Consider the following 25,417-nt stretch of genomic DNA (forward strand, 5'->3'; position numbering starts at 1 on the left):
GATTCGAGTTTGAAGGTCTGGCCTTAAAAAGCTTCCGCATTCATAGATTAAGTTATTAAAATTATCAACACATCGTCCTCTACATGTTCAGCTTTCAGACAATCTTCTAAAATGGAGTCAACATCATCAATATAAACCAAATCATCATCTTCAATGTCTGCTTCTTCCTCCTGAATCCAATCAAACAAAGGTTCATGATGATGATCCACATACACATCCAATCTCTTCTTTTCATTGATATCTTCAAGAAACTCGTTAAAATCGCAGTCATTCTGAATAGCATGTAATCCCTCAGACAACCTCACTTCATGTGGACAGTAATACACATCTCTGCATCTTCTGTTAGTAAGCTTTTCAATAAAGGGGATGAAATCAGGGAAGTTCATCTTGTTCACAACCGTGTATGGTACAGAGGCTTTTACTCCATCAAAATACATCAATGGGGTAGGTGTGAACATCCCATTATAGTGTACATCAACGATTGTATCTGCATCTTCTGCCATTGTTGATGGTGATTGTGAGTCAAGAAGTTTGAGGGATTATCGGCTGAGTGAATGGAGGAATGGCTGATTAAATGAGCCTAATTGTCGTAAAAATGTGGTGTAATTTAACAATATCCATGTAAGGTGACATGTGGATGCCACCTGGTTATTTTATTTCAAGAAAATAAAAGAAAATTCATATATGACCGGTATACCGGGTATAGCCGGTCAAACGGATTACATAATTACAAAAAATCTGGTATAAGGGTTTAATTTACTAAAAAAAAGAATAAGGACTAAATATGTACATTTCAAAAAGTATCTTACCCTATCAAGTCATTTTCCCTATATAAAATATCAATCACTATTTCACTTAGAAAGGGATATTTTAGGAATACATATAAAATTTCTCTTAATTTATATCCTTACAATTTTAAAAATTATTTTTAATGGTTATAGATCTAAATATCTAAATTGGATCTTAATCATTCCGTATGAATGTGTAGAGGGTATGAATGCATAGAGGCTTTGAAAAATATGTATTTGAATGAAAATATGTTTTTTGGTCAGTATTTGAATGTTTATGTTGAATGATATTATTTTGTCTTTTGAGAATTATTTTCTATTGAATTAAATGCTCATGATTTATAAACATACCAAATAATTATTAAAAAAATATATAAAACATCAAACAACATCCAAATTAAACATTAATCTCTTTAAAATCCAAATTAAACATAAATCTTTTGGAATCCATGACAACATATTAAAATCCAAATGAAATCCTATAAATTTATTAATTTAAAGTAGCTTAAAATAATAATTTTCAATCTCGCCACACAAATTAGTCATGTATTCATTGTCATGTGATCTCACTCAACGGTGTGTATGTTTTGGCCTTATACTTCACTTCCCCCCCTTATACTTCATTGTAATCATAATGTTTTGTTCGAAGTTCATAAATAATTTGTCATAAATATTGTATTTCCTTATGAAATTATGGACTACAAAACAAACAATGACTACAGTGTTGTTTGTTTTTTCAAAGCTAAAACGTCTGAAGTCTGCGGACAATATCTGCAACCCTCTACAGCAAAAGAGGTAGATCAAACGTCTACAAACTGCAATAAGAAGTTTGTTTGTTTTTTAATGTTTACAGACTGCTGAAATAAACTGAAATCAACCATAAAATAGTTAAAAATAATTCGAAATCAAAAGTTTATTTAGTTTTAGTCATACACAAATCGAATATAAAGATCATCGTGATGATATGATTTTTAAAGACGTTTATATAAAATAATTAAACATAATGATTGCTAAATAACATTAAATAAAATTGTTAATTTAGCGAACAATATATTCATTTTTTTATTTTCCAAAACAATGATTATTTCTTTGGTTAACTTCAATAGATTTGGTAATTTTAGTGATTAATTTTATAATTTATTAATATTTGGTTATACACAATGTAATACAAAAAATATTTATATGAAATTTGTCAAACGGTTTTGAAATTATGTAAAGTATACTTGAATTTTTTATAATATCCTTTATAATATTATTAAAATAATAAACACATTGTTGAACAATAAACACATATCCATGTTGGATAATATAACTTATAGTATGTTGAAATTTCCTAGACTCCACTACGATTTTTTTTCATGTGTATCTTCAACTGCAATTTATTTTCCAACCTTTGGTATAAATTATTTCTCGTGTAGTGTCATGCTTACATGCACATTATACCATAATTTATTCTTAACCAAAAATTTCCTAGACTCCTCTACGATTTGTTTAATGCGTATCTTCAACAACAATTCTATTTTCCAACCTTTGGTATAAATTCTTTTTCGTGTAGTGTCCTCCTTACAAGCACACTATACCAGAATTTATTCTTAACCAAACCATTATATTGAAATTATAATTTATTAATGTCACACAGCGATGTAACTTAAGTAGAAATTTTATAACTTTCGAAAATGATTACAACATTTATTCATACATTATGCCCCTTATATTGGGATTCACGTCCTATTACTATTTATATAGGACAACTACTCATATATCAATCTTCAAACAAATAGTTTCCTACTCTTGATTTCCTACAACGACATCCGCTTCATCATGGATGATTTGGTAGCTTCTGCCCTTGGGCTTTGCTGGTGGGATCCTTAGGGTTTGCTTCTTAGCTTTTAGTTACTCTACCTTTATGTGCCCTTCTTCTCCTCAAGTGAAGCAAGCTTTTCCTTTTACTGGGCAGTTTGTAGAGATATGTACGACTTCTTGCATTTGTAGCAGACGACATAGTCGCCATAATGCCTCTTATTCCACTGGTCGTACCACTTCCCTTCCTGGTTGCTCCAGACTCGTTGCTTCGCTTCGAATACTTCTTTTTCTTGTCGTTGTTGTTATTGCTTCCCTCAACTCTCCTCTTCCCACCGACTTCAGCTTTGTCGGTTGCCCTTTTCTTTATCATCTCTTCGATAGACTTTGCAGCCCAGACGGTCGCCTCAAATATACGTGCCTGCTTAACCGGCACAGTGTACTCCCAAGGTAGCCCTTTGGCATACCTATCAATCTTGGCAGTTCGTCCGGAACAAGTCGTAGGGCGAACTTCATTTTATCAGTGAAAGGCATTGGTATACTCATCCACTAACATGCTTCCCTCTGTCAAAGACAATAATTGATTCTCCAATTCCAAAATTTTCTTAGTTGAACTGAACTTCCTATTGAAATGGGTCAAAAATTCGTCCCATGTCAGCTGCAGTGGCTTGTTGGAGCTCATAATATTCCCTAACGTGTTCCACCAACGAAGTGATGTGCCATTGAACTGCCTCACAACATAGGCGGTTTGTAGCTTTCACATGCATCCACATGTTATGAAGGTCGACTCCATCTCTGATATCCAATTCATGACCCCTAAGGGATCTTCTTTCTCGTTAAATGATGATGGCTTGCAAGTCATGAAATCCTTATACTTGTAGTAGCCTATGGGTTCATCATTCTCTTTGGACCTCTAGTTTCTCCGGTCCTTGATAACTTTTCGAGTCATCATTGTTTCCTTCTTGGACCGTCCTAGCATGCGAGGGAATCAGTTCATTGTTGATTTCTTTGAACACAAATATGAGAATAAACATAAAATTCTTCTTCTGTTTCTCTTCCAAAACACGATTCAAGAACAAATCAGATGAAATAATGAGTATAAGATAACAGATCTGAACAAGATTTTGCAATAAAACGAGGTATTAGACTTTTACTTTTCAGAAAACTTACAAAACTTGAAGAACAAGGTGAGATTCATGATAAAATATTGTCATAAACAAGATCGATTCTTGCAATAATCACTAAGATCTACAAGCTTCATAAAAAATCTTCAAATTTGAAAAGTCACAATCCAATTTCGAACGACCATATCAAATTCTCCCCCTATTTATAATAAAAAACGTGATTATAAAACCTTCAAATGGTCATGAGAATGATCTTGAACGGATAAACAAATACTATGCTCCCCCACAAAAAAAATGATATAAACAATGAAGTTTAAAATCCGAAATAGTCGGAAAAATTTAACGTTATCATAAAAACGACTTTCCGAACCGCCAAGACTTGTTGGAATCCATAATTTTCTGTTCACAAAAAATATGTGCATTAAAAATCCAAATTTGTTCATCAACCCTTAAATTTGTAAACATTTTCAAAAATTAGGCAGAAACTGTCACTTTGCTGAAAGCCAGGGACTGAAAAAGTAATTCTGCATCATTTTCCCTTTGATTTGTAACAATTTATGAATTTAAGCCAAAACTGCCAAGTTGCGAAAGTAACAGGGACCAAAAGTGAAACAACCATCGACTCAAAACCACTCTTGAAACACAGCATGAGCTCTGAATCTAAACAACACAGATCGATCATTTATTTCGAGCACACAATTACGAACCCGAGTCCAGTCTTATTTCCGATTGCGAGCCAACTGGAACTCCGAATCCAGGTTCGTTTCGAGTCAAGCAATTGCAGTGCGAATCAAAGCCAATCCCCGAATTCAAGCATACTCCGAACAATAGGTTCCGAACGTTCGTGGGAAAAAACGAGTGCGAGCCCAGATTATCAAGCTCCGATCGTTCGCAGGTGAGACGTTCGCAGTATCTCAATTTTGACTTTTCTGTTTGACCATTGTCCATCCTTAAATCATTACAGTTAAGATTCAATCCCGATATCATTTGTTCCGAACATCACACTTCCGATTGCGAATCCAATATCATTCGTTCTGATTGTATTGAGCTTCGATGTGAGACCCATATGGAGATTGCAAACAGGTACAACCTTTTCGATTTGACTGTAATTCCAAAATAGATATCAAGAAAAGATATTGTTTTTGATTCCGAGTGGTAATTCTGAAACACCAAATACTACCACATCGAATACATCATCCGATTTCAAATGGTTTTGAATTTTGACTTTTCGAGTTTGACCATCCAACTCAAGATGCAATGTTGTTCATCCCATCTTCATCATAAATCGACTATATTCAACAAGCACCCAACAAGCACCCAATCAAATAATGATTACAGAACAAATCGACAACATAGAACACACTGTAACCAGAAATCTATTAACATGAGGATTAAATCGATTGAAAGTGAAACTTATGGAAAACATAAACCTAATTCTGAATCGATTAAAGTACGGGAACATATGATCGTCATATACGCATCATTTGAGTGAAGAATTTGATTTGTGAATCTAGACTATGCGATATTGACATAGATGCAATTTCTAGATGATGAACAGTGGACGAAAAATTGAGCTCAAGAATGAACAGTGAACATTGCTTGTTGGGCTCAAGAACAATATGGAATCGAATAAATGGACTAAATCAAGAGAAATAGATCCATTGACATCAACTGAATGATCAGATCAGATCAAAAAAATACGAACAGAAAAATGAATCAGATTGAAATAATACCAGATGAACAGTAACACAATACATAAGTCTCCATGAATAGTTGCTTGAACAGAAAGCTTGATTCCAAACCGCCAAAACACCAAAAATCTTCAATAACTTGTGCAGAAAATCATCAAATCAAGAACCGATACTTAAAACATCAAAAGATCTTCAAAGACCCGTTCTAATACCACTTGTTGGGAATAAATCCGAGACGACGAATGCGGAATATCAAGAACAATCAAGAATCAATCACCATAATATGCAAGTTGTAACACCAGTCAAAATAGGTCAACAACAATCACATGTGATTATGCCAATCATGTAATGTGATTTTGTTAAACTAGTAATGTGATAAACTTATTATGTAATTCATGTAAAAGTATGAACATTCATACATAATTTATGATATAACTCAAAGTATACGTCCATACGATTCCAAAAATATAGAAAACGTCTGAATCTGACTTCGCATGAAGAAGTTATGATAAACCGAACACTATAAATCTCTATAATAAGATGAATTTAAAATAGATTTAGAATTAGCTACTGGAGTCTAAAAGAAAGTCGTAGTACTCAGAATTAGCTACGTGTGCATATAAAGAACGTCAAAAACGGAGTTCGTATGCAAAAGTTATGACCTTCCGAAGATGCAGCTGTCTAAGGACATGACACGTGGCAGAAACCCTAGCCGCCATGGTTCACGACGTGGACATTAATTTCACGACGTGAAACATGTCAGGGACACTAATCGGGGCTAGAAAACACGTGTTAAAGCTACGGGGTGACTCATGGAAGTCCACGACGTGGCCATATGTATTCCACGACGTGGAATGGCCCAAAACAGCCTATAAATAGCGATCAAGACTCTTTCATTCCTTACACCAAATCTCTTATTTCTCTCTCGTTTCCGAAGGCCGTTTCCCTTCCCGAGCCTGACAACGACGAGCTTCTGTCCGCTTAGATTCTATAGATCACGCTACTAGGGTGAGTTTCACGGCCCCACTTTCTAATATTTCGGGGGAAAACGCATGCTAAATATTATATATACGTTATTATTATGTCTATATGATAGTATATTAGTATCAACGTAGATAGTTATAATAACCGGGATATAGTTATTTCGTATCTGAAAGTATACAACCATCGTAAAGTTGTTAGCATGTTATTGTTATAGTAGTATACTAATGTTGATCTTAAGTTATACTTAGGATTCTATATATATTTTGTGTGCGATATAGTTCCAGAGTTATACTCGGAAGTTCTATATGTAATTGATAAGTATGTTGTTATTGTTGGTTTTATGTCAAGATAAAACCAGGTATGTTATATGTTGTTGTTATTGGTTTTATGTCAAGATAAAACCTGTATGTTATTGTTGGTTTTATGTCAAGATAAAACCTGGTTTTACTTCAAGTTATAGCTGTTATACTGCCTAAATGTTATGAAGTTAGGAGTACTGTTTAAAAGCATAGTATAGTAACTTAGGGTTTTAGACATGAAAATGCTTTTGTTGTTAGGACTATAGAACGTCGTCAAAGTCTACATGAGCTACCTCATTCATCAACTAAGATTGGGGATCTTAGTGGAAGTCCTCTGACCTGTAACCGGTAATCCCGTGTGAGCGAGGAAGTCGTGTATGAATAAGATACGGGTTGACGACCCCACTCGTGGTTGTTAATTACAACCCAAGACAAGCGAGTGACGATCCGTTCCTTTTATTTGTTATTGTTCCGGATTCGATGAAGCGCACGGTATTGTTTCTCAAGGTAAATCATGAGTGCATTGTTTCTCATGGTAAATCATGAGTGTATTGTTTCTCATGGTAAATCATGAGTGTGTTTTGTCAGAGGTTTTGTTGTCAAGCAGCGGTTACAGACTCATGGTAGCAACTTGTTAGACACATTATACTTTGTCGTATACAAGTATTAATGTTAAGTATAAGTTTCCCCTACTTATACCCTAGGTACTACTTGTATATTAAGTAGATAATTATACCTAACAGACATACTCGTATCGAATTGAAATAAGATTTATACGTAGCAACTTTCGTTTGTATGGAATTACAAACACTTATATTCATAGTATATGAGACTTATAGGTAAACTACTTATTTGGTAAATAAAATTTTATACCTAGGATATATATACTAAACGTTGGAGAGTCAAAATGATACTTTCAAAACTATACTTTTGAACTTGGAAAATGTATTATTTAATGGAGTCAAAACCTGTGAACTCACCAACTTTATGTTGACGTATTTTAAATTGCATGTGTTTTCAGGAAGTTGATAACTATGATACGAGAAATGACGTTACACTGCCCGGTGTTTCCGCCGACGGCCGGGGTGTGACAGATTGGTATCAAAGCTATTAACTATAGTGAATTAGTACTTTCTTAGGAAAGCACGACTATAGTTTAGGGCTTACTCTGTTAGTTTTAGGTATATCCCTTAGTCTACAATATAAAGTATTAGTAATTATACTACTGAAGGACTACTTACGGGAGCGGTGACAGGATAGACATGTCGCTTGGGTTGCTGGATTTCAGAATGGCTATATGCTAAAATGATCTTGCCCACCGACTGTCCTGACTGGCCGGTGCCTTATCAGATAGACCTAAAGTAACAAACAATAATTAATAATACCCGTGAATACAACAAACACAAAGATATAGAGTTGTGTATGAACTCAGTCCCGCGATGAGAAAACATGTATATAACCCAAAAATATAGAAAACCCGAACCCTCGATAAGAATTCAAAACAATGTTTTAGGTCAAAGCTCCTTAGTCGAGTTTTATTGTACATGGGCCGAACCACAACTAAACGTAGACTGGTCACCTATGTTTAATTATGGTCAGACCGATGCACAACTAAACTTGGATACGGTGGTTGATAGACTAAAACACCTGAAGATTCTAGAAGATTCAAGATAGATCTCAGATCAGGATACCATCAACTCGGAGTACAAGAAGACGATGTTCCGAAAACAACATTTAGGACTCGGTATGGTCATTAAGAGTGTTTAGTTATGCCTTTGGATTGACCAACGCTCCAACAATGTTCATGGACCTCATAAATAGTGTTTGCAAACCGTACTTGGATAAATTCGTGATAGTAGTTATCGATGATAAATTGATATATTCACGAACCAAGGAAGAACACGGTCAACACTTGCAAGTAATCTTGGAACTACTAGGAAAAGAAAAATTGTACGCCAAATTCTCCGAATGTGAATTTTGGATTAGAGAAGTACAAATTTTTAGAACATGTAGTTAGTAACAAAGGGATTCATGTCGAACCCTCCAAGATTGAAGCAATCAAGAATTGAGAAGCACCAAAGACGCCAACAGAAGATTTCGTCGTATACTGCAACGCATCAAATCAAGGATTGGGATGTGTGTTGATGCAAAGAGGAAAAGTTATCGCCTACGCATCACGACAACTTAAGGTGCATGAGAATAATTACACTACCCATGACCATGAATTGGGAGCTGTAGTTTTTGCACTGAGAAGTTAGAGACACACAATTGGCCAGAGAACATATATGTGATACCTTATGTGCCGAGCCAGAAATAATCCACGAGACAAACTCAAAAGATCGTGCAAATTAAAGATCGATTAAAGGCAGCATGTGATCGTCAGAAGAGTTATGCTGACGTAAGACGTAAGCCTTTAGAGTTCCAAGTTGGAGATGAAGTAATGTTGAAGGTCTCTCCTTGGAAAGCCGTAATTCGATTCAGGAAACGAGGCAAACTAAACCCACAATATATAGAACCTTTTGAAATTCTAGCAAGAATTGGTTCTGTCGCATACCCACTCAAGTTACCTCAAGAGCTAAGCAGTGTACACGATGTTTTTCACGTGTCAAATCTCAAAAGATGTCTATCTGATGACACTCTTGTTGTACCTCTCGACGAGATACAATTCAATACCTAACTCAACTTTGTAGAAGAACCTGTCGAAATCATGGATCGATACGCCAAACGATTAAAACAAAGTCGTATTCCCATAGTGAAAGTTCGATGGAACTCTTTACGAGAACCTGAATTTACTTGGGAATGTGAATATCAGATGAAACAACAATACCCCCAACTATTTTTCAAAACCCCATCCATAAGATAAATTTCGGGACGAAATTGTTCTAACGGGGGGAGAATGTAACACCAGTCAAAATAGGCCAACAACAATCACATGTGATTATGCCAATCATGTAATGTGATTTTGTTAAACTAGTAATGTGATAAACTTACTATGTAATTCATGTAAAAGTATGAACATTCATACATAATTTATGATATAACTAAAAGTATACGTCCATACGATTCCAATTTCCGAGGCCAAAAATTTCATTTTTAAATAGGTTATTACATAAATCATCCGTTATAAAAACATTCATAATAATATTTCGTGTCAAGCCAAAGTGTCAGTAATCAAAACATATTATCATAAAACTCTATCAGAGTGTGATCCCCAAGATCTCATATGCGGAAAACATAGTGTGATGCGCTGCGATCGAGCCGGCTCCTTTCCTTGAAAACAAAGTACCTGAAACCAAAACTGTAAACCGTAAGCACGAAGCTTAGTGAGTTCCCCAGATACCACATACCATACAAACCAACTGTTCCATACATGCCATACATAGCCAAGAGGCATACATATCCATAATCAAGTAGGGTGCTATGTGCCAAACATAGTCTTACTATTATGCAACGGGCCGCACGTGGTCTTCCTGGTCAAGCCCGGGGCCACTCCCTGGTCTTACAGACAGGTGCCAAGGGCCACCCCCTGGTCTTCCATGTAAGCATCATAAAGACAACTATACAGACTACTCTATTGGGTTACTCCGCATATAGTGTGCCAGGAGCCACCCCTGGTCTTTCATACAATAGCATACTGTGCACCAGGAGCCACCTCCTGGTCTTTCATACATATTGCCTAGGGCTAACCCCCGGGTCTTCCTATCATATTCAATAACATACTGTGTGCCAGGAGCCGTCTCCTGGTCTTTCATGCATATTGCCTAGGGCTAACCCCCGGGTCTTCCTACCATACGTATTAACATACTGTGTGCCAGGAGCCGCCTCCTGGTCTTTCATGCATATTGCCTAGGGCTAACCCTCGGGTCTTCCTACCATACATAAACTAAATGGGCCGACATTGTGGCCGTAGACCTATACAAACAGTGAGGAGACTCACCTCGCACTGCTGAACTTGCTGATAATCCTCTGGCTGCTGTCCGCCCACTTTCTGAACCGCTGCTCCACTAGCTCTCCGAGCTACTAATACCAATAAAACACTTAGTCTAACTGTCCTCCGAAAGTCAACCAAGTCCACTCTGGTCAAAGTCAAAGTCCTGGTCAAAGTCAACCTTCCAGGTCAACCCTACTCGCCGAGTCTGCCTACTGACTCGCCGAGTTCATACGTTCAGAATCCTTTCATTCGCGACTCGACTCGCCGAGTCATCCCCTGACTCGCCGAGTCTACCGATTTCCGAGTCCTGACCTGTCCAACTCACTGAGTCCCCACTCAACTCACTGATCCGAGTCTTAACTCGAAGGGTTTGGGATTTCGCGACTTGACTCGCCGAGTCCAAGAACAGACTCGCCGAGTCCAAGGCAATCTTCAACAGACTCGCCGAGTTGTTCTTCCAACTCGTCGAGTTCCTGCCTATCTTCATCCAACTCGCCGAGTCCACCCATGTGACTCGCCGAGTAGCTTCAGTTCTTAATCCATACAGTGGCTTTTCGAGCCATGCAGGGGCTCCAAACTGTAGATCCACTCTTCCAAAGTCCATCCCTCACGTAAAGGTGCAAACTTTACGTGTAGCTAAGGAGATCTAGGCCCAAAACACTCCAAACTCGGGTTTAAGACAACCATGCTTCACCTACACCCCCAAGACTGATACTTTATGACTCTCTAGGCCAAGATACACTTAGATCTGAAGTAGCAACTTCAGATCTGGGCTTCTAACTCGAAGAGGCTCCTTATCATACCAAAATAGCCCCAAAACATTATCCAAGAGAAGATCTAGAAGCAACAAAGGCAAGGTGGCAGATTGTTACCTTCAAACTGATGCTCACAACAAAAGGGTTGGATCCTCCAGCTCCTTAGTGGTCAAATCCTCCAAATCTTCCTCTTGCAAAAGCCCCAAGCTCACTTTCTTCCTCCTCTCACTCAACTTAGGGTTTGGAATCGTGTATAGCAGCTTCTGGCCGACAAGGGGGACTAAGGAGAGGACATAAGGTCCTTTAAATAGGGTGCAAACCCTCGGATTAGGGTTTTCCTCGTTCAAACCAGACTCGCCGAGTCCACTTTGCCGACTCGCCGAGTCGGTCACTTATTCCATACCCGGATCCCGCTCCAACTCGTCGAGTTCACCCTTGGACTCGACGAGTTGACCCCCTTGACCTTGGGTTTTCCTTTCCTTCTTAGTCTTCCTGATTCCGGGTGTTACAACTACCAAATAGTCCAAAAACCCAACCCACAAAGGTTGATTATGCAAGGGCGTAACCAATAAGCACTTGATCCTTGAAGACATAACCCCAAAACATAAATCTAACTTCCTTGAGCTGTAAAACCACGTAAAGTTGCCAACTTTACGGTTATGCATGCCTAAATGAAGCTCTCAAGCTTAAAAGGGACTTAATAATTGACTTAATGCATGCATGACACCTAAAATCTCATAAAGCTATTCACCTTTATGCTCAAAGGGACCAAAACAAACTCAGATCTGGAATAACAAGCCCTTAAACGACTTCACTATCTCATCAACCCAAAAAGGGGCCAAAAGCACAACAAAGCACAAAAGAAGAGATCTAAACATATACAAGACAAGATGCAAACTTGATACCTCAGAAAGCTTCCTCACAAGTGATGATTCTGGATCTAAGGCATTTTCCCCAAACAAAGCAACTTCTATATCTCCTCTTCCTTCACAAGACCAACAATGAGCACCAATATCTTCTTACTAGCTCAAGAACACCAACAAGAGACTTAAGGATCGATTTTAGGGTTTTAGTGACAATGGAGGCTGGTAAGGAGACCAACCCTTGGGGCTTAAAGAGATTATATAGGGTGCAACATCCTAAAAATTAGGGTTTCCTTCCCAGCTTCCAGCACGCCATGTTCAGACACCAACACGTCGTGTTGACCTTAATGAGAACCACACTTTTCCTCAACTAGACACGTTGTGTTGGTTACGCCGTGTCCAGTCCTCAAAATAGGATTCAATCCTTAAAATTGCTCCACAAGATTTCGGGTGTTACATACATACTAAACCCAACACATCAAATTTTATTCCAAAACATCCTAAAAAAATGAAAATGAAATTCCAACATATAAAAGATTTTGGCAACATAAAGTCTGATAAGGAAACCACATTTTTGTAGCAGTTTAGCCAACTTTATGTGTTTGTAGTAGTGTTGGTATATAGTATGGATCGATGGATGATCAGGGGCCTATGTATAAAACAATAGAAAACTTGGTACCCGCTCAATGTGACATACACTTAACATCCTATTTACAATTTTTGTATATGAGTAACCCTTTTCATCTAGTATTCCACCTTCACATATTTGGGTTAGATGTAATCATTTACATATAGGAAGAACATTTTTATGGTGACTTTTGTTATTTTGTTGCATCTTTCTAGCAATAGTTTTCCTATTAAACCTCATGATTAGTTGAAAAACAAACATATGTAAGCCCATACATCTTAAAATGAAATATACAATTGAAAGGATCGAATAATATTTATGTTTTTTTTCGTTCATAAAAAACATATAGATCTTAAGGATCTCATACTATTAGATTCCAAGCCAATTGACCAAAGCTAAATGATTTTACCCATCTATTTTTTTAAATTTCAGCATGTCAAGAGAATGTTGCAACTTGTAGATGGATCTAACCTCCATAACAAGCTTAGGATAATCTGATCGGGTAAGTATACTTTCAAATTTATAAAATTATCTATATTTTGAATTAAAATCTGACATCATTGTATAAGTATTGTTTCATATTAATAGTACTTGAATGTCATTTTGGACTATAGACATGGAATTTTACAATATACGACTTGTTTTAAGAATTCCGTAGAGAAATGGTAAAAGAAACACTAGTGTCTTTTGGTTATTCTTAGAGTCAGTAGATTATTGGATATTGAGTGGACAAACTTACTCCCTTGTGAAGTTTACTATTTATTTTTCTAAAGGTATATCCCGTCAACAAAACAACAAAGATTGTAAGGCATTTGTTTGTATATGATTAGAGTATATAAGTAGTGATAAGGAGTTGAAAATTAAAGAAGATAATACCATAATCTTTGTAAGAAAGTATCGTAAGAGTATGACATCATGGATTATTCAGGCATTTCGTGATGTACATGATGAGTTTTATAGGTTATAAATACACGTACAATGCGGAAAAACACTTAACAATTAAGAGGGCACATGCAACATATAAGGATCTATGTCATGACACTTTGAAGGAAACATACTATGAACAACAAAACTAGATGAACCCTAATATAATCGAAATCATGAAATTAGGGTTACATACCTTTGATTTATTGTAGTAAACAAGTCACTTCAATCCCTTGTAGTTGTTGGTATAGGAAAGCTTAGCACCAAAAGGATGATGCATCTAATGACTTGTACCCAAATCCTAGAACTAGAAGACTATTGAGGAGAGAGAAGGGAGAGGCAAAATTCGGTTATCCTTCTAGAATAATGAGTAGCCGAAAATAGGAGATCCAAGGGTCCTATTTATACATGCTTAGGAAACCTTAGAAACCCTAATTTGAACATATAATAATAATATTTCAAATCCAGGTGGTTATCAAATTTCCTTATCATCAGGAGGCTTCCAGAATGGCCTATTAAGGCATCCCAAAACCGTCCATAAATGAAGGTTCTGGAACCCATCCATTGTTCAACTTTTGAATAATTACAGCTCAACCCTTGTACTCTCAATTAATTCTAATTAATCCAAAAAATTAATTCCATTTAATTTCTAATTAATTCTTAATTAATTATTACTATTTTCAATTAATATATTAATCACATAATATACAAACAAATCATTTATTACAATTTATTTATTATATAATAAACTAATAAATCATTTTCTCTCTATAAATGACATTCTAACCAAGTTCTAGTTATTAGGGCAACCCAAAAAATATTTTGCTTTTAATTACAAATATATACTAATTTAGTTATGAGTTTAGACACCTTAATCCAATAGTACACACATTTACATAGTATTTTTTATAAAAAAAATCAATTAAATAATATATAGTGAAATAGATGTTACATTGGTTAACAAATAACTAAATGACCAACTATTTTTATTTACATAGTTCTGAAAATTGTAATGGGCAGTGTGTTATTTTGCTATCAATAATTTCTTTTCTAATTTGATTTTTTTTAATATGGTGAAACTCTTGAAGAAATCGATAAATGTTCATACCGACATAAGATAATCATTTTTCCATACCTTTTATTTCTTTTTAATATCAGTAGTTCTTTTCTTTTGTTTTAGCCCTCTACTACAATACCATCTCTACATGCCATAATTTCCTTACACCATGATAAAAAGCTAGGCCTATACCATGAATGAGTTGAGCATTGAAGAATAACATTATTTGTCACTGTGATACTTGTTGAAAATAGTGTCTAATGTCATTAACCAGTTGGTAATATTTCTAAATAATAACAGGACCCTTTTGGGTTTGCCTCATGACACAAATAACATTAAGGAAATGGAAAAATTAAGTTCTTAATTTATTAAGGAATTCATAAATTAATTAGAAATTATTGTGGTGATTAATTAACGAGTTTTAATCAATTAAATGGTTTGAAGATTAATTAAATCCTTGGGATTATTTGGAATATCCTATAACTCTGCAGAACGAGGAGGTGGACGATTTATGCTTATCTTGATAAAGATAAGGTATGTTTTGAATATGGTAAGGACTATCCCTAAAAGTTTTAAACACTAAAGGATTTACCTGATTCCTATAAATAGGATGTTAGGGATAAAACTCTAGCTGATCTTTGCCGTAAATTTTCGTTCCTCTCTCCCTTTCTCTCAATATTGATGAAACTCACAACTATCCCATAGGTTTAGTGAATTTCGCATAAACCCTAATATGGTTTATTCCTTGTTTGCTTTTGGAGTCTTGGGTCTGCCTACATTAGACGAGTTCTACTTTGGGCCCTCTATCCATTGCAAGGTTGTTGATCACATGTTGTAAGGATCAAAAGGTAAGCGTTCTATTATTTTAGTTTAATTTTAAAGTATGTTGCTAAAACTAGCAAAACCTAAATTCTAGTATGCATGTGCACTCATGTAAATTTTTTGATTATTTTGTTACCTTTAGATAGCGTACTTAATGCTAATAATCCCCAACAATATTAACCTTTGTTGGTATTATATGAGCTTGCAACTCATGTACAACTATCTGACTTCGTGAATGACCTAACAAACATTTTTATAGAGATAAGATTTCTTATGTATAAAGAGATAAGAAAGTGGTCAAGGGTTTGTTAAGCACATACATCAATTTATAGATCTACAATTCACAAATATAATATTTTGCGGGCATTATGCAAGAATACATATAGGGTAGTTGAGAAGATTTGACATGTATTATTGTTGTGACAGGAATTAATGGTATCTTTTTTTTAGAAGCCGCTACATCGTTATTTAGCAAAACATGTTCATGATCTTTTTGGTTGTTACATTATATTTGAAGAAAATATGGTCATGAGATGATATATATGTCCCATTATATATGATAAATATGGTCATGAGATGATATATATGTCTCATTATATATGATAAATATGGTCATGAGATGATATATATGTCCCATTATATATGATAACATAACTAGTTGGGTAATAAATCAAAGTAAGTAAATTTATAAGTCATGTCAATAAAGCTTGAATTGTTTTGAATGTGCTTTTAACTTTTTTAACTTTTATATATTGATTTGCTAACAACAAATTAAAATTTGAATCAGCATATTTTCACGTAGTTGTTTGAAAGGTAATTCCCTTGCATAACTTTGAAATTCATACAAACTATATATGTATTCATTTTTTTTTTGTCTTAGTTCTAAAAAAATTAAAACTTGTTATCTTGTTTCTATAAAAATCAAGTTAGAATAAATATTAAATGAATAATAAATAGTAGCATATGTATATCACAAAAAATAAGCATGTTTGTTATTTAAAAATAATAATATAGTGAGTGAGAAAAACAAAAAAAGTTCGCTTGTCATTTAAAATTAGTAATATAGATATTACAAAAAACAAAAATTAAATTAGTTAGATAAATCTTTCATTTAAAATTAGAGATTTTAACAGAGTTATGTCGTATATGAAAAATTATATAATAGCAATCCCAAAAGAGTTTATTGTAATGAATGTCTTTTCATTTGTTATTATTATTAGAACAATTAATATACACATTTAAATCCTACTCCTAGATTATATGATTTAAACTCTCAACCTCTTATGAAATACCTCTTATAAAATAGACATATTTCAAACTCATTTAGGGTTAATCACTTAGAGGGTGTTTGACATTACTTTCTAAAATGACTTTTAAACTTTTGACTTTTTCAAAAGAGAAATCTCCAATAAAGTCCTAAAATTTTGGCCCGGTTTACGTTTTAGTCCTAAACTAATTTTTATTTACGAAAAAGTCCTAAAAACCGGCAAAAGTATGCATTTTGACCCTTTTTGACCGGTTGGAACCGACAACAAATTAATTTGGGACTATTTCATAAACTGACCTAAAATATTGGGACTATTTCACAAAATGACCCAAAATATTGAGATTTTTCTGCAAAAAAATATGAGGACTTTTCTGCAAACAAAAACCTTATTATTATTATTATTATTATTATTATTATTATATTAAAAATATAAACAAGTATACTAATTTTTAAATTCTTTATTATTAATATTTTTAATAATACATATAAATACACTTAAATAAAAAAAATATTAAAGAAATTATTTAAAGGTGAAGGTGGTGGTGATGGTAATGCTTTAAGCATTGAAATCATTAATATATGATTCTATGTCCTCACTTTTTATATGATCATTTCACATTTCTTATTATTATTTTCAATTCAGAATATTAACACTTGACAGTTTAAAAGAAGTTGCCTATTTGTAAAATTGTGTATAAATAGTTTAGGATAAAATGATTTCTCACTTTGTATATAAAATGTTTTAAGGTAGAAGGATTTCTTTTCAAATCCAATAGATCCACAATAAATATTTACATTGGCGGCCCATATCAAAATTCGAAAGTATTAATTACAATATCTTGTTTAATAGAAAGTAATATGACTTGTTTTGCTTTATCACACTATAAAAACAATAGTAACAAATATGAAATGATCATATACAAAGTTAGAATATACAAACAGACGTTCATGATTTCAATGTTTAAAGCATTACCATCCGCTCCACCTTCACCCTTAAAAAATATTTTTAATTTTTTTTTAATTTAAATGTATTTATATGTATTATTAACAATACTAATAATAACAAATTTAAAAAATAGTATACTTATTTATATTTTTAATATAATAATAATAATAATAATAATAATAATAATAATAATAAGATTTTTGTTTGCAGAAAAGCCCTAATATTTTTTGTTTTTGCAGAAAAGTCTCAATATTCTAGGTCAGTTTATGAAATAGTCTCAATTTAATTTGTTACCGGTTCCAACCAGTAAAAAATGGTCAAAATACAAACTTTTGCCGGTTTTTAGGATTTTTTCGTAAACAAAAATTAGTTTAGGACTAAAACATAAACCGGGCCAAAATTTTAGGACTTTATTGGAGATTTCCCTTTTCAAAAAGTCAAAAATGCAGGGGCGGAACCAGAAATTCTCGTAAGGGGTAGCACATTTTTTTCTTCATCGATAATGGCATTGTGCTTTGTTTTTACCCATACTAACAAAGCACTTAAGCCTTTTACTTCTATTTCGATATCAATATAGGTAATGTACTATATTTGTTACATATTTACTATTATATTATCAATAAAAAAAATGTAAGTAGATAATATAAATAAAAACACAGTGCATTTATGAAACAATTGTTTGAACAAAGGAAGAAAATGTTTAATTTCATTAAATTTTCGGAAGCCTGATTTCAACTCACGTGCACCCCATCTAGTCTTTGCTCCATAAGTTTCTACTTTCCAATCAAATGTAAAAAGGAAAGAGTCAAGTAATCACTTAATCATCGATATAAATCAAATATCAAGTAAGGACAACAAATTTGCAACTGATCATCAATATATACAAAATAGGGTAATGAATTTGTTTATACTAAAGGCATTTATAATCATAATTTGTTTTAGTTCTTGGGAGTTGTAATATATACTTCAGTTATGAACATTGGACTAACCTACCCTTGCTAAACAATTTTTTATTTTTCATTGAGGATACCCCTGCTCTTACCAAATGATTATAGATGTAACAGTGACAAAATAAATACAACAACAAATAAACCAAATGAAAACAATGTAAACATTATGTGTAGGAACTATAAAATATTGAAAATCAACTAAGCAAAAAGGATTATATTCACAGTTTCCAGAAAAATGGAGCAATGATGCCATTCGGATGAAGATATGAAAAATCTTTGAAATTGAATTCATTACCCTCTAAAAGGAACACAAACCAAACAGCATAAATGTATGGCTTTTGTGATCGATTTGTAGGGGCACATAAAACAAGGCATATCCACTATCATATGATACATCTTAAATTGAAAAAGAAGGCCTAATTGGATAAATCAATATTACCTTCGATTTGATATGGGAGAAATCAAAAACCCTATAACAATCGAATCAAATCAGGAATATTTTCTTCAATTTGAAATTGAAGAAATTAGGATGATAGGATTACCTTCGATTTGAAATTCTAGAAACTAGCTTTACCTTCATCTTCATCTCTCAGTAAGGAGTAGCACAACTCATCGGCCTTTTCTCATAGAGTATTAATTTGGGGCACATTCGATTTGCAAGCGATTAACATTCGATCTCGGAAAAAACTGAGGGGTAGCACGGGCTACCCCTACCAACCAATTGGTTCCGCCCTGCAAAAATGTCCAAAAGATCTTTAGTAAGTATAAATGTTTTTTTTTTAAAACAACTTTTTGTTAAGAACAAAAAAATAGCTTTTTAAAAGTCATGAAATCATTGACTTTTGTCACTTAAAAGTCTTAAAAATCAAACCAAACACATTTTAAAAACTTTTTTTTTAGAAAAAGTTATCTTACAAAAAATCTTTTTATAAAAAAGACTTTAAGTTTAAAAAATAATCCTAAACACACCCTCAGTCTTTAAAAAGTAATCCCAAACATACCCTTAGTCATTGTAATGAATCGTCTCATTACGTTTTTATATAATCTAAGTTATCACTCCGTTGTTAATCCCCAGTCAACTTCTTTTGTATAAACGGTCAACTAACAATGACGAGAAAACAAAGACAAAAAAAACCTCCAGGAGACACGAGAATTCGGTAAATTGCCAACCAAATTCCATAAAGGAAACAATAGTTGATGACAACTCCCAAGATATGAAGGGTGCATAAAAAAATAATATTGTTCTGTTTTTTTTAAGTGGTGTATTGATTAACCATTTTTTTTTTCAATTTTCCAAAAAACCCCTTTGTATTTTTTTTCTTAAAAAAACCTTCAACCTTCTAAATACTTCCGAATAAACCTTCAACTCTTTTAGTTTTTCTTAAAAAACCCTTACATTTTACAATTTTTTTTTAAAAAAAAAATGGCAAACGGTCAGATTGGAAAAAAAAAAATACAAGGTTTTTTTCAGGCAAATAATAAATTTGAAGTTTAATCTAGAAAAAACACAAAATATAAGTTTTTTTTAGATTAACCCCTTCTTAATTATATGAAAATAACCTTATTTCCTTGATTTTCTAAATTTTCTTAATTAGACGGTTCTTCCTGAATTATTAAAAAAAAAACCATATACACTTAAAAAATCAAGACATATCATTAATAAATCTTTTATGTAAAAAACAAACCGGAAGCCCACAAGCAATCCAATCGACCAATCCACATTAAAATCAAAACTCTCGCCCAAAACCTTTTTCTTGCTCATGCAAACAAAAAATAACATGGCTTAATAAATGAACCATATAATACCATCAAAATCTCAAATTCTTCAAACATTTCTCATGAAAAAAAAACCAAGAAAATTGTAAAACTCCTTCAAGTATCAAATTTCCCCCAAAAGCTCCATAATCACACAACACCATTAACAAAACACACTCCCAAACAAGATCATGGGGTGAAGTGAAAGTGAAACAAAAACCAGACTATACACCTATCATCTTTAGCTCAAAGTCGACTTACACAGGAATCACATCATGATTTGAGGAGTCTTCACATCTCAAAATGACCCCGTCTAGGCTTGAAGGAAGCATGCATCTATCCCATAGGCATCCAGTTGGAATTGGATCGGGTGGAGGCACTATCATTAATACATTATCGTTTCTTTGGACAACTCCCATCACGCTCACACTGCTTCCTTCTTTAATGTACCTATGTTACAAATTTTAACCAAATGGAAAGGAATTTAATCATAGTTTTTTTTTTTTTTGTTTTTTTTTTTTAATTTAGAATATACATAATGAAGGTGTTTTGGTCTTTTGATAAAGACTTAGTGTTTACAGCATCCTAAAGTACTGTATTAAACCAATTATATGACTTCGATCGGTAATTTAACAAATAGTTTGAATTATCATATTTGATATTTAATTATTAATGAAATAAAAAAAAGATGGCCAAAGAAAGTGATGGCAGGTCAACCTACCCAACTGACCCCTTTTGACATGACCTAAGATTTAAGAAATTAACCATTTTGACATCTTACCCAACTCACACATTATACTAAATACTAAAACCCTAATAAAATATAAAATATGGACAAAAAAAGTGTTGGCAGGTCAACCCTACCTACGTGACCCTTTTGACCTACCCTAAGAATTCACCCATTTTGACATGTTACCCACCTAATCTCTGACATCATATAAAAAACGTAATGAAATAAATAAATTGAAGGTTACATAAAGTAGAGATTAGGGTTTCATACCCTTCTTTGAGTCGCATTACACGATCATCACTTGAGAGGTTTCTTTCAGCCAACCATCTTATGAATTGAGGGGACATATCTTTGTTGGATTGATCAATATCAATAACAGCAGATTCCTCCACATATGGAGTCACTCGGGCCCCATAACCAGTCTTCACTAATGCCCTTAACCCAGATTGGAAATCAGATATATAAAAATCCACCACATGCCTCTGCATATATTCACAAAAGATTAAAATCAAAAGATTTTTATAAAAATTACTTCACTATGGAAAAACAGCTATGCTTATTTTAGCCACTTAACCATGTTCTATAGTGATTAAATTTAGCTATTGAGCTATTACATTTTAAGTATTCTGCTTTTAAGAAAACCTAAAAATGACTATTTTGCCCTTACTAACCTCCATGGATCGGAGACCCCATGTGAAGCGACGATGTGTGGAGTTGGCAGCTTTTGAATCCCAGCCTCGGTATTCATATAAACTTGTGGATGTATAAACACATCTAGGAACCCTTTGAAATGATGACTCCAAAGGAACATTTCCACAAGTAACAACCTTCAACAAATCAAGATTTTCTTAATCACAAAAAAGCATCTTTATGCTTGCATCAAAATGCATTTCAAGAATATATAAATATATAAAAAAAAAAAAAAAAAAAAAAAAAAGATACTATATTTAATGTAGGAATGATGAAATGTATGCTAAATTGGAATTCTAAGCAAAACAAATATGTATATTGTTCGAACCCTATTATTTAGTTCCATAAGAAGAATACATTTAGCAAATTTTATTGCAAAAGAATCATGATTAGTTTCCCATATTTAGTGTATTCTTCATGACGAAAACAACTAGGTTGAACTTATTTATTTAGTATTAAAAATTACCTAACTTTTGATCACCTAATATTTATGGTATTTAGAAGACTAGAAATATTAACATACTACAGTAAAGGAATACGCATATCGTGTACACAAATTACATATATGAAATTATAAGCTTACAACTTACATCATTGAAGTCTATTTATAGAAGTTAAACTACCAATATTTTTTTCAACATAAGGCATGAATGGATGGATATCATGCACTAATAAAGTATGATATGTAACCAACTAGAGCCGATTTTAAAATCCCATGAAAATTTTTATCTTTAAAGTAAACATACCAAAATAACACAAATCAATCTGCGTATGCATGTTGCTGAAAGCATAGACATCATAAGTTCTCCAGAAGCGAAAATTACAAAACTAACAGCAAATGTTGAACATATGTGTGTAGTTGATAAACAACTAAACGTGAAAAACAACAATATATTTCCATTTATTCGTATATTATAGCATACTACTTTCATTTTTTATTACAACATTGTACTTTCAATTTATTTTCTTATTAAGCATTGAACTTTGGAAAATCTACCCAATTATAGCACTGTACTTTCAAATTTCCTATATTAGGACATTATACTTCTAAAAATATCCCCAATTATAGGAATGAAAACTGTTTGTATTCAAATAATGTTCCTATACTCTGTAGACTTCTCAATGAACAATGGTGTAACTTGTAATAGGAACAAATGAATGTAGGATGCTATGTAATAAACAAATCAACAATAGTACATTTCTATTTCTTGCATTTAACCCTAAAGTAAAATATACCAAAATAACACACATGTCCACATACAACTATAATCTTCATATACATGTTAATAGCACAAACAAATGTAGAGTGTATGTATCATGTATCATGTATGCATGCATGTGTTATATAACACATGCATACATAGATCATTATGTGCGTGTGTGTGTGTGTGTGAGAGAGAGAGAGAGAGAGAGAGAGAGAGAGAGGCATACCCCAGAAACCTTGACAAACTGTCCATCTTTTGCAGTTCTAAGCTCAGCATCCGGATACTCAGAAATAAACTTAATAACAGCTTTTCTACCAAAACAAGCATTCCATGCAAAACCCAAACTCACAATAGCAAAAAGAACAATAACAACCACCAAAAGAATCGGATTACCAACAGCTGCAAGTATAAAAACCGCAGCAATAAACCCCATCACAAACAGCAAAACAATTGACCAAAAAACCAACTTTGGAAAACTCCTAAAGAATGAATGTCCATCATCCTGGCTCAAATGAGTAACAGCTTGATTCTTAACCATCGATGTGCTCCTTGACTTAATCGACCCTGAAGCATCCAATGGGCCCGATGACTTCCGGGGCCCACCTGATGAGTTAAGCGGGCCGGACAAAATCGGCCCGGAAGTCAACAGCCCGGTGGCAGGGAGAACGGGAGGGAGAGGACCAGAATTTTGCCTGGAGGCAGAAGTCAACCCGGTCAACCCTCCGCCCTGAGGACCTGACGATTTTCTTATTGGTTCGCCGTGTTTGTTTAATGGGCCGGAGCTTGTTTTTTTTAAAGATGCTCCGGGGACATTTCCGGATAATGAACTCATTCTGTTGGTGTTTCCACCACCACCACCACCACCCATGGATCCTGTTCTTAATGGAGGATTGGCTAAATGGCCGGATTTTCTTGGCCTGGAACTGCCATGGTCGACATCGAACATCTTTCCAAGTTCGCCGGATTTTTTGATGTCACCGCCTGTGTAGGGGACGGCGGTGGAGGACATTGGCGGCGCTTTTTCTTTTGGTGGCTCCGGCCGCCCTGATACGTATAACCCATTGTTCAGTTGATGCGATGGGAATCGGGAACTCATTGGTGGAGATTTTGGGGGAAAAAAGCGGATTGGGATTTGAGAGTAGAAAGGGTGTTAAATGTTAATTAAACCTGCAAAACAATATATTACATTATATGCATTTGAAGAAGCATACGAAGCAGTACATTACGATTGTGGGTTTACGCTTTATTAATAGAATCATATTACAAAATCAAGGTTATAAATAGATATGAGTCTTAATAATTTTAATAAAAATGGAAATGATATGAGATCAGAAAACTTGTGATTTTGTTAGCACGTCCGCGCTGGAAAAACGATATCTTCATCAAATTAGGTGAATCTAACACAAATCAAGATCCAATTTGGAGCAAAACTATAATAAGTAGTATGAAATCAGAATCAATTAAAACAGGAAGATATATTTTCTATATTTAAATGCAATCTGTAACATTTTGTGGATCCCAAATCAGGTACCCCAAATTGTAAAGCTACCTAATGTGGAGATCGGAGTTGTTGTGCAAAAACACAAGCACATATACAGCAAGATACACCATTTTCAAATAATCAAAAGGTACAGCCAAATTGAGTTTCAAAATCAAGTTTTGGCAATTGGGTATTCTTCTACATTGAAATCCAAGTACGCAAAAAACACTAGATTTACCAAACGAAAAGATAATGTACCATCATTCTCGAACTGAAATCAAAAGCCCTAAGAACTTGTACCAAATTGAAAAGAGTAAGAATCAAGGGGCATGTACATGGAGCAGCGAGTGAGAAAATAGTATCTTTGCATACCTGGAGTGACGAAGTGTAAACATGGTTGATCATATGAGAGAGAGAGAGAGAGAGAGAGAGAGAGAGAGAGAGAGAGAGATTAAAAGTTAGTATAAAATGAGGTGTTTGTTTGTTTGCAAGGGCAACCAGAACGAAACTGCACTCTACTATAGTGGTGGTGTATATTATATATGTATGCTCGTAATGACCCTGGCTTTTCTCTCACTTTGCTTTCTAACCGCTCCTTCTTACAAGATTGACATTTATGGCCCTTAATTAAATCTCATATCAGTTCAATTTCTTCATTTTTTTAAAATCTTCATTTAAAATTTTCTTTTACTACAATAATGACATTTATGGTTTTTTATACTAGTGTA

At 34.0% G+C, this 25,417-nt stretch overlaps 1 protein-coding gene and 1 long non-coding RNA gene across 4 annotated transcripts; one reads left to right on the top strand and one right to left on the bottom strand.

Annotated features, from left to right (window-relative positions):
• Nucleotides 1–4,386: 4,386 nt before the first annotated feature.
• Nucleotides 4,387–5,651, top strand: LOC145127866 (uncharacterized). Of its 2 annotated transcripts, none has more exons than XR_013716495.1 (3): nucleotides 4,387–4,607; nucleotides 4,677–4,795; nucleotides 5,260–5,651. It is a non-coding gene; the product is annotated as an uncharacterized LOC145127866 (long non-coding RNA). The 2 variants fall into 2 exon arrangements; XR_013716496.1 differs by having other exon boundaries at nucleotides 5,551–5,651.
• A 14,939-nt stretch (nucleotides 5,652–20,590) lies between these two features.
• On the bottom strand, nucleotides 20,591–25,190 carry LOC145124735 (protein SHOU4-like). Of its 2 annotated transcripts, none has more exons than XM_079060187.1 (5): nucleotides 25,062–25,190; nucleotides 23,436–24,376; nucleotides 21,986–22,141; nucleotides 21,585–21,796; nucleotides 20,591–21,034 (listed from the first exon to the last, which is right to left on the bottom strand). In XM_079060187.1, the coding sequence occupies exons 2-5, from the start codon at nucleotides 24,303–24,305 to the stop codon at nucleotides 20,842–20,844; spliced, it is 1,431 nt and encodes a 476-aa protein (XP_078916313.1). In that variant the 5' UTR covers nucleotides 24,306–24,376; nucleotides 25,062–25,190; the 3' UTR covers nucleotides 20,591–20,841. The 2 variants fall into 2 exon arrangements, with proteins under 2 accessions (XP_078916313.1, XP_078916314.1); XM_079060188.1 differs by lacking the exon at nucleotides 25,062–25,190 and adding an exon at nucleotides 24,948–25,057.
• Between the last annotated feature and the right edge of the window lie 227 nt (nucleotides 25,191–25,417).

The sequence above is a fragment of the Lactuca virosa genome, chromosome 7, assembly GCF_052849685.1.
Source record: "Lactuca virosa cultivar CGN04683 chromosome 7, Lactuca_virosa_CGN04683_v6, whole genome shotgun sequence".
In the NCBI taxonomy this organism is placed as follows: domain Eukaryota; kingdom Viridiplantae; phylum Streptophyta; class Magnoliopsida; order Asterales; family Asteraceae; genus Lactuca; species Lactuca virosa.

Coding starts and splice junctions, on each gene's coding strand:
- LOC145124735 (XM_079060187.1), bottom strand. CDS start 24,305: ATGAGTTCCCGATTCCCATCGCATCAACTGAACAATGGGTTATACGTA. Junction 22,142..23,435: donor AGTTTGTCAAGGTTTCTGGG/GTATGCCTCTCT, acceptor GATTTGTTGAAG/GTTGTTACTTGTGGAAATGT. Junction 21,035..21,584: donor GTAATGCGACTCAAAGAAGG/GTATGAAACCCT, acceptor TTTGTAACATAG/GTACATTAAAGAAGGAAGCA.